Source organism: Brachionichthys hirsutus, chromosome 1 (genome assembly GCF_040956055.1).
Source record: "Brachionichthys hirsutus isolate HB-005 chromosome 1, CSIRO-AGI_Bhir_v1, whole genome shotgun sequence".
Classification (NCBI taxonomy): Eukaryota; Metazoa; Chordata; class Actinopteri; order Lophiiformes; family Brachionichthyidae; genus Brachionichthys; species Brachionichthys hirsutus.
Genome location: NC_090897.1, coordinates 6938040 through 6948586, shown reverse-complemented (window position 1 = coordinate 6948586; position 10547 = coordinate 6938040). Strand labels below are relative to the sequence as shown.

General features: G+C 43.1%; 1 protein-coding gene across 1 annotated transcript; it reads right to left on the bottom strand.

The window, feature by feature from the left end:
- Positions 1 to 5665: 5665 nt before the first annotated feature.
- Positions 5666 to 10257, bottom strand: fbxo22 (F-box protein 22). Its single transcript, XM_068741901.1, has 7 exons — positions 10127 to 10257; positions 9735 to 9867; positions 9340 to 9427; positions 8399 to 8497; positions 6710 to 6862; positions 6471 to 6636; positions 5666 to 6323 (listed from the first exon to the last, which is right to left on the bottom strand). The coding sequence occupies exons 1-7, from the start codon at positions 10255 to 10257 to the stop codon at positions 5930 to 5932; spliced, it is 1164 nt and encodes a 387-aa protein (XP_068598002.1). The 3' UTR covers positions 5666 to 5929.
- Between the last annotated feature and the right edge of the window lie 290 nt (positions 10258 to 10547).

The window sequence follows — 10547 nt, the reverse complement described above, 5'->3', positions numbered from 1 at the left end:
AGTGAGTAGTAAACGTAATTGATAGAAATGACGTTTCTAGGTATAGTTCTGTGGAGGGGGGCTTTTCATGATATTTGGAAAAAGTTGTAATAACAGGTATTCACTTTTAAAAGGTAAATTCCTGATACCCCAAATGTAGTTTGGAAAACTCCCCACAACTCCAGAAAGCATAAAACAAAAGCTAAAGAAAATCCAACAGTTTTTGCAGACTGAGTAGGATTTGCTACAAAATGTTCATTGAAATCTGTAATGTAAATGAACTTTTCCATAATAGGGCAGCCCTGAGCTTTCCCACCATGCACATGTTGGTGTCTATGTAAATGACACCAATCTCCTTATGGCAGTAGAACATCCATCAGAATGTGGGGCCAGGCAGACAGAGATTTTCTCAAAATGCACAAACACAGCGTGCTTGTCAATTCCCATTCTCTAAACACACCAAAAAGGCTGTCTGACCGCTCCACCTGTGTTGAATATACAACAGTTAAACAGCAACGTGGGGCGAAAGACGAATGGTACCCCACAGCACTGCGGGCCCTTCAGAATCCGAAGCATAAATCCTCCCTTAAACACTATTTACTATTTATGTTATGATAATAAATTAGTGGACAGATTTTTCTCGACAGCTCCAGAAAAGATGCACATTTATTCTCATTATCATGAGAAGACTAAACCTAAGACTGATCACATACGAGTAACCTGTCGGAGAAAGGAAGTAGACACATTTACTCATGTTCTGCACCTATATACAAATGAGTTTTGCATGTATTTACTCAACAACATTTCAGTGGGGAATATTGCACTCGGGCTCAATTTTACTTTGGTAGTTCTTTTGTAGGTTTAGAAATTATAATTAAAAAACATAATATGAACTTATCAAATATAAAGTTGTGGTTCCCAAACCGGACAGTCACAGCTCAGCTTTAAATTAAAGGAAAATTGTCCAGTATTTTCAAAGAGGCAAATATTTTTGTGTTACAGAGCTTTAAAACCTTTTTAGATCTGCTTATGGTTGCTCAGATTTATTTTGTACCTTCTGTGAGGCAGTCCGTGACCAAATCACCAAAATCAGACGGCTCACAAAAGGCTTTGTCAAAATGTCGCTCACACACATTAAGCAACATCAGCAGCAATCTAATAATAATTGTGCAGACTGAGACCAATGATCCTTCAGTATTTAGTATTATTTGATAATATGGATTGTACATGCTATATAAGCACTTCTCCCACCACTTAAAGTAAAGATTGATCTGTCAAAGTTTATCTGCTTGTATTTTTACATTTCTATGATGTAAATATGAACCCATATGACGCTGATAGTATAACAAACACGGTTTGTTACATGTATGTTGAATATTGAAGAGTTAATAGTAAACATGTGCTGTCTGATTTGCATTACATTCCACTTAAACCACAGCATGGTTGAGGCAGAACAACACTGCTACTGAGACAGGCTGAGCTCTGAGTGGAACCACAGGTAGAACCGCTTCTTTTATAAAAGAGCACAAACAGAACGATGACTTAGCGCTACGCATCGAGCCAAAGAGAATTAATGCAGCTCGCTGAGAGGAGGCAAATTAGACAGCCGTGTTATGCCAGCAGAATCACAAGTTAACAGAGAATAATGATTTTCACTGTTCTTCTTTTACCTCTTACTTTCTCCTCACACACACAAACACACACACACACACACACACACACACACACACACACTCAGGCTGCAGCATGACCCCTCTGTAATGCATCAGCTGTTCACACACTCGGAAAGCACCGATTAAAAATGGAAAGATAAGTGAAGTCAGAGGGTGTTAATTTATATGCATATTAATAATCAGTGTACTGTATACTGCACCACAGAGACAGACCTGCAGACAGGACGCTCTATCATCAGCATTGTGCTGGTGTTTCTCCGCATCCCAGAGTGCATCTGTGTTTAGCATTCAGAGTGACACGGGGCAAAGACACTTCAACCCTAACAGTGTCTGAATGAATAAAGGCCATTATAGTAGAAAGGATCGCACAGACTTCTGGGAAGTAGTAAATGGCTGAGGGGAGATAGGGTTGAGAGAAAAGGTTGGGAGCAAGAAAAAAAGAAGCTGTGGAAAGTAATAATAAAGGCAAAGGAGGGAATTCAAGGAAATGTGAGCAATGACTGTACTGCAGGAATTTTATTTCTGTCATTTGAGTACATATTTTTGCTTTAATGTCTTTATTACACTGGTTGGTACGATGAGGAGTGAGGGAAAAGACGACATTCAACAATACTTACTCAGTGTTTGGCATGATGGTCGGTGATGGAGAGAAGTTTGACGTAAAGTTTGCACTCAGTTCTGGATTTTCTACTGCTGAAGTCCACCTTTTCTACAGGTGAGTGTTGCTTTCATGTTGAACCTGGAACAAATAGGCCATTAATGAACATCTTGATATAATATATATATATATATAATCATGTTTGGAAGAGTAAAGAAGAGTAAAGACCTAAAAGTGATATTGCAGTCCTGGTAAGCAGTCTTTTTTTATTTGGTATTACTTGCTTCCATCTGAAATGGGACTTGGTCGTGAGGTATGTGGTTGAGACCACAGAGCATTCACACATACAAACCCTCAACCACTGTATATGGATTCAAAGTGTACGTGATTGTCTCAACTCTAGTGTCTGCCTCTATTAATAACATATTTTTAATTTGTGAATTTACTTGTACATTATTATTTTGAGGAACAAACAATACTTTTAATGGGTTTTATTACTTCCATTCATCCATCCATGTATTTACTTCCTTTTTTTTATGGGCGAGCGGTGGGATACACACCTAATGCTTCGCAGGTGCATCGCAGGGAAAACACGAACTTCCAGCAAGGAGATAATAAAGCAACGCCTTTTTTTTTTTTGCCTGTTTATTAGCAGGAATACTCAGTTGTGAATGGAGGCGAATTTTTTGGAGAGAAAGGTCACAGCCCAAAAAACAATCCATGAGATTTAGGTGGTGATTCATAATTTTCTGAAAGGATTTACTATGTAATGAAGGTAATTACACAATTTATGCTTCAAAAGCCACGAATAATGTTTATAGTCTGTGGCCAAAAATTACACGATGACATTCCCATAGGATCTACCACGCATCAAAGTCTGATCTGGATCCACACATTAAAATGTTTAGGGCTCAAGGACAATCTGCCACTGGACGATACTGGATAAATCAACATGCTTACAGTGAAGATCAAACTACAGCTGAAAGGGTGAGAGTCAAAGACTCCCTATTACGAAGATCATGAAATTTAATTTAAATTACTCATGCTGGACTAAAGATAGTCGCTATTGTGCATTTCATACGTGCACAGGGAAGCATAGCAAAAAAGACATGATGGACGATGGGGGGGGGGGCGGTGCCCCAGTGGAGCTTTACATCTAGCGCCGCCCCTGATATAACTTCAAACACAAAATAACATGTGCAGCTAAATATAAACTTTTAGACCCAACCCTGCAGGTTTTGCTCAAACATTCAGCACCATCTGCAGAAATCTACCGTTTCACTTTCCGCCACTGATCATATGATCAAAGCGATTTATTGGCTGGTATCGGATTCCAGAGAGGAAAGTGAGTGAGTTGCATTCCCATCAGACCGGAGCCCTTCGCGCCATAGATCCTTGATTCGCACCTACCTGCGGGTGATGGTTAGCGCTGACGGGTAACTCGTTCCTCCCGCTGATCGCAGTGTCTTCCTCTGCGTAATGACAGCCAGTCAAGCAGCAGCAGGCGCGCCGTGCGTGTCGGCTGCAGCTATCCTGAGCGCTTTGGCGTTGGACGAGCACCGACGCTCCCGTTTGATCAGAGCAAAGCCGAAGAGGTGCTGAAGATCAAACGTTACGAACATCGTCGAGAGGAAAGATCATATTCGCACTTTTAGTGGTCGATATCTGCGCTGAATATCACTCATATAGCTATCTTCCTCTTCCTCTTCCTCCTCCGCCTCCTCCTCGTCGAGCGTTGTGCGCGCGCTGCTCCAGATCCAGCTCCAGATCCTCAGCGGGGGTCCCTGATGAAGAGGAGCTGTCCAGGTGCTGATGCGAGCCGGACGGACCCTCTCTATCCACCGCGCTTCACCCAAACGCCATCAAAACGTCGACGCGTTGGTGCCGGGAGCCGACAGCCAATGAATCGTGTGACATTTGCGTCGCCCCGGTCACGACATAGAAGGTCTAAAAAAAAAAAAAAAATGTTGTCCGCGCGTGCGAGCGCGTGCGCGAGAGCCCGGGATTCTGTCAGTTCTCCATCGAGGCCAATTTGATTCTCGCCTCAGATGCTGATAGTTGTAACGTCCATCTCTGTGGCGTTACCCGAAATAAGAACACTATGCGGGAACGTGAAGCGTCTTTGCAGCGATTGGCTTAACCGTTTGTCATTTATCGGAATTGGCCCCGTCGATGGTTAAAGCGCGCATCAATCAATTTCAGGCGTCTCTGCTTTATTTAAACGCGCCTGAGCTGCTGGAGCTCTTATAGGCTGAATGGTAACGGTGGCGGGCCTGTCGGAGGATGCGCAACGCCCACCGGGTTCCGGAGCTACAGGACGCGGGTTTAAAAGTGGCAGTAAAGCGACGGACGCACCTTCTCCGCCTCCCGAATGCTTGCGATTTATTGAGGGAAAAGAGAACAGATATGATTTGGCACAGACAGAAAAAGTGCATCAAGCAAGCTTTTATACAATGAGCCGCACAAACAGAAAAACTTAAAATACATTTAAAGTTTTCTCTCCAAACAAACACTACAGAGGGACTTGTGCGTGTAAAGTAAAACTATTATTCTTGAACACATCCATTCTTGCACCAATCATCAGTGCAGCGTGTAAATAAAGACTGAACAACAACAAATAGGAATATACTGCAAGTTGCACCTTCGTGTCATTTGGGTAATTTTCCTCAGAAGGAAACGGCACGACTTCATTCAACGACAAGGCGGTCTGGAAGCATTAACATCTTCTGACAGGTTATAGTCTACTATAAACTACATTAGGCCGGTTTTACAAATGCGCAACACAGTACTTCTTTCTTAATTGCTCATTTTTGCAAAGGTCACCATCATCACTATACCTCCAAATCCAATTTTCCAGATTTCCAGTCACTAGTTCCTAAATTAGATCATTCCCAAAGAGAAATGACAACAAAGTGAAGTTAAATGGGGATTTCTTAGTACCGTCACCAACGAAGCCAAACGGAGCAGCCTCTGTTTGATACCCGTTAAACTGCAGAGGAGTGAAGTAAATGTTAAAGCCGTCTGTCAGCTGGGAAAAGAGGGACCGTAACATTTCTTTCCCGGTGAGTAATCAAACAATGGTTCACAGATATCTTGCAAAACGCTATTAATTTGTTAGCAAATTTAATCACATTAGAATATTAACAAAATAATAAAAGGATTAACGTAAACCATGTAACAAGGTAGAGGCCTTGTTATGTAGAACGGGACAACACTCCTGTCACATGAATAAAAAGGCGCCTGCACGGAGTCAGCAACCACAAGTCTGTGGAACTCACACCTAGACATAATTTACTCACCTGCAAAGCAAACCTACGTTGGAATCAGTGTCAGAAGGAAAGATATGCCTTAAATGTGTGAAATACGATGGAAATAGAAGCACGTTTTACAAACCCGTTCCATCTCATTTGAACGCCGCAAGAGATGATCGTCCGTCCTGTACGTTCTGAAACCTTGTGCATCGCACTACTGTTTAAATGTGTTTAAACACACAGCCGGCAAGAGATAAAAATCCCCGAAAGACGCCATTACCTTGATGATTAAAGGGATCCCTTTCCCGCTTTAGGAGCGGAGATGTTTACAGCAACAATCTGAGTTGTAATGTGGGTTTACACACTGTAGCGAACAGGAGCAACGAGGTTGCGTCACCACTTCCTGTCTGCCCCGGTGGGTCGGCCGATCAGCCGAGATGGACCAGAGTCATGACTGTGGTGTACTCGTGCTGCAGACTGTCTGTGACAGTGCCACGCAGGGTGTAGTCGTCTTTGATGATCCTGTCGCAGCCGATCTCGCCGTTCCCGAACAGGCCGAAGAGCGGCGTGTTGGGGAACACCTTGTGAAAGGCGTCCGCCTCTACATTCAGCACGTTGTTGTAGAAGTTCTGGCCTCTCCCAACGCAGGCAAACATGAACCCGAGGGTGTTCCTCTCTGGAATTTTGGCTGCTTTTAGCCGCCTAATGGTGGCTTCGGCCGCCTTTGGGTTGCTGATGTCTTGGCCCAAGAGCACCGACGCCCCCTGTACCTTGGAACCGCTGAGGGCCAGACCCACCACACCGTATGCACCCTGGCTACAGCTACAGTATGAGACATCATGGGAGAATGACTTTAGTAGTTGTTGTGCAGTGAAATGAAAAATCCTCATCATATTCAGTCTTAAGGAATCTGCTGGAAATCCCTTTTTGAATAAAATATCATTCTTTCGGCGAAGGAGGTTAACTCACCAGTGTCTGGTAGGAGAGAAGACACTTTCTACAATCCCTCCAGCGATGAGAGCTTTGCTTTCGGCCAGAGGCTCCAGTATCTGTCTGAGGAAGCGCGCTCCTCCAGATTTATATGCCTCATAAACAAACAGGAGGACGACGCGCAGCTCGGGGTTGTCAACTAGTCCTGGAGAAAAAAGGACAACAAATAAATACGCGACCAAGTTCTGCACCTGCTGAACACGTGATCCGACACTCACCTGCTTCTTTCAGGGCTGTTGGAGAGATGGACTTCTTGCAAAAATGAAAGGGCTTGATGTGAACTCCTTCAATATTGGGGAACATGATTGCGAAGCCCGCCTCCCCTTCCTGGTACTCCTGAGGACAGCCGGAGCAGGAGCCGCTGGGAGTCACTGCACAGAGGAGCAGAACCTCTAGCACAGGCGATAGACTTCTCTATACAAGTAGAAGATCGGGTGATAATAATTACATTCTTCTTTTTAATTTGCTACAAGCAGTTTCCTGGAGTCAGCATCTAGTGGCCATTAAATAAACTGCAGCTGAAGGCACTTATTAAAGGCCTCACCGATCACCCTGAGAGGTTCTCACTGGGTAGGGATTAATTTAACAATAAGAAAACAGAATGTTTTAACATTAAACACCAGCAGTTTCCCAACAACAAGAACTACATCCTCAGAGAAACCAGGATACCGAATGAACGTCAGAGACGCCACACTTGATTTCACTGCCCGTTTCCTTTTGCAGCCCCATAAAATAGACCAACATGACTCCACCTGCTCATTTAAATCAGATGCTGTTCCCAAGCTAAGCCCTGAACATGTGCGTTACAGAAAAACATTATCTAATGCATTCACAGCGCGTTAAACAGAAATATTACATCTACCGGTATCACAGCTCATCTTTTTAATACTGCGCAGACCCATTGTCGACATGCGTAAATGATTTGTTGTAATCTACACTGCGTGGCAGATCTAGCGATCTGAACTAATCCAATCAAATATTTCATTCATTTGAATTAGAGGATCCAAGGCGACCCCTGGGTGACCCTCCACGGCAATATCACAAAATGAGCGTTATCGCAAACAGCCGAGGCTGCCAATAAACCTGACGAACGACGGAAGCCTGATAAGCCGTCATGTTGCAGAGGGAACACGGCTGATTGAGAGTCGCTTCTCAGCAGGGTTGTGATTATACGGAGGAACGGGGAGCGCGGCGCCAGGCGGACGAGGCCATCCATCAGAGGGAGCGGCGAAAAGGTGCCAGCAGCCAAGCAGCAGCAGGGAGGATTAATACATAGCCCCCGCTGCTGAAAGGTGAATTATTCCTCTCAGATACACCCCAGACACCTGGTTAGTATTCTTTTTCTTTTTCTTTTGGCCCATCCGTCGATGACAGTCGCGGCGGGAACACTGTAGCTCAGGAACGGCTGGCGAGAATTTCATTACATCCCGCACAAATGTCTGCTCAAGCTCGAGGATGAACTCATGAGAAGCTGCGGGTAAAAGGTTACTGTGACCGTAATACAACACATCTTTGGCCATACCTCAATAATTACTACGCTTGAAAGGCAGAATTTCCTAATGCAAACAGAATAAAACAATGAGAACATCCAAACGTTAACATTTAGCTTCACTGCGACATCCACTGATTGCGTAGAATCTATAGCTCATCTGTGCTGCGGTTTAAGATGATACTTTGAAATTCGTGACTTGTTCTCGTTTAATCAGAATCAAATTGGCCTAACCCGAACACATTTGTTTTATAGCGTACAACCTCAGTAGTCCATCACGAGCTCCCTAACGTCACCAGTATGATATTATACAGAGAACCGGGTGATTGTCATTTGTATGTGACAAAGCTCATTAAGCCTCGTCTGCATTCTTCTGTTAAAACTCGTTTGCGACCTGATTTTTCAGAGGAACACTTACAGACTATGCCTGGTGTGGCGATGCCCACGATGCTGCAGCCTTTAGGGAAGAGCAGTTTCAGTTCGTCAACTGTGTCCAGACTGTGGCGACTCTTTTTTGCTTCAGAAACAAAGTGTCAAAATCAAAGGTCACATTTCATTTATCATTAATTTATTAGAAGATTAAGCATATATTAGTGGAATTTAAAAAACACATCTTTCTCAGCAAACGAATATTTAAATTCATCTATGATTGGTGAAATAAACTTCACACTCAGTCACTTTGTATTTAATCTATGAAAAATGCCTGTTAACTCTTTCAGTGTCAATAACGTCTAAAGACGGGTTTTTTTTATAACACAGACATTCACTGCCAACCCTGACATTGAAATCTGCATCTCTTCAACAGCCAATAACTCCGGAGCAGAAAATGGTAGGAACACACTAGGTGGTAGGACTTTGATCTTTCGTGTGATATGTTTGGCGTCTGCTTGGTCATAGTACGGAATATTCTGTGCGGATTGGAAAATCGGGCAACATGGGCGAAAACTGGGGCACTCAGCATATAGCTGATCTGAAAATGGCTGGCACTGAAAGAGTTAAAAACTGATAGCATCTTACATTTGCAGTGTATGGTTTTGTTTTTTTATGTATACATGCGCGTGTAATAATGTCACGACTTGCTCACTACCAAATGGATTTTAAATATATGTAATGTATTAAAAGTAAATATATTCTGTTGGTCCACCTAATAGTATTTGTATTGTTGGTATATTTCTGCATTCACAGATAAGAATTAACTGATCATTCTTCCCTTATACGGATTCAATCACACGTTTGATATAAACCATGAGTGAAACGCACATTTTGAAACGTTTCTGTTCATAGATGTACACTTATTGGGTATTTCTGTCAACCTAACACAATATAATACAGCATTATACTCTATTACTCAATACAAACCTTTACTCTGTCTGCACCAATAAGTATGTCCATTGAAAGATTCAAAGTCAACCATGGCCAGAACCGTTTTGGGCAGGAGAAACACTTTCTGAAAATGATCAGAATCAAAGTACAGGTGTTAAAATACAATTTAAACATTTGTTTGATGCTTTCTTTCAAGTGCTTTCTGGAAACAGAACATGATGTAACAATATTCCATACGTTGAAAGCCACTTCAAAACACATCATCAAGCAACCAGTGACTTTCTGAAAACATTATTGCAAAGTTGAACCTTTTTTAAAAAAAATAAAGTCACAATTCTGAGAAGGTACCAAATTATCGGAATGACCCATTTGTACTCGTTGTGACGACACCTTGCTGTTACTGTTCGCTGCGCGTGGATGGGATGATTTACCTCGACCTCTTCGGGCAGGCTGCTGTAGAGCGCATGGACTTCTCTGTTGGACGGTCCAGAGGCGGACACAAACGCCAGCTGCTGCTGCGTTCTCAGCACTCTACGCGCACAGTTTCTCCATAGCCTGCACACACTGGGGGGGGGGAAAGAACCACAAATACATTCCAGCTGTGCTAGCTTGGCAGAAACTTGGCAGGGAAGTTAGCTAGCTTTAAAATGTCTGTGTAACGAAAACAATTAGTTGTACAACCGGAGCAGTGACTTTTTAATACAAATCCAGCTGCAGCACTTAAGTTAATATTTTCATATATATATCTCACGTTCATTCGGCAGCCTTTAACGCTAGCTAAACTTATTGCTCACGCAAAAAAAAAAAGCCCACATCCCGTTACCTTGAGATACGGAGAAGCGACTTCGTTGGCACGAACATCAACATCCGCTCAACCACCTCGGCGACATTGCTGAGTACATATTCAGCCTTACTATCTACTAATGCAAGGTTAAAATCTTGATTTTCACACATATTTCCCTCTCCAGTCGTGGGTTTCCCTGCACAGCCCCAGCTACGAACTTTCACCTCGGCACTGCTTCTGTTGCGTCACACGAAGAAACCGCGCTGCCCCCGTGCGGCGAGGAGGACTTGCTGCTCCCTTGTGACCAGACGAAGATTGAAGAAAGTTGGGCCTGGATGTGTGCTCTGAGAGCCATTATAGTTATACAGTATATTGAATCAGGAATGTTTGGACCAGTAAAGATACAATTTAATTTTTCCAGTCACATTACTGCCAATTTTCTCTCATTTTGTTAACAAAA

Bases quoted from the DNA above. Each gene is read 5' to 3' on its own strand.
- fbxo22 (XM_068741901.1), bottom strand. From the start codon at position 10,257: ATGTGTGAAAATCAAGATTTTAACCTTGCATTAGTAGATAGTAAGGCT. The intron at 9,868-10,126 runs GTAACGGGATGT...CCCCCCCCCCAG, and splicing joins TCGCTTCTCCGTATCTCAAG to TGTGTGCAGGCTATGGAGAA. The intron at 6,324-6,470 runs GTGAGTTAACCT...CTCATACTGTAG, and splicing joins TTCTCTCCTACCAGACACTG to CTGTAGCCAGGGTGCATACG.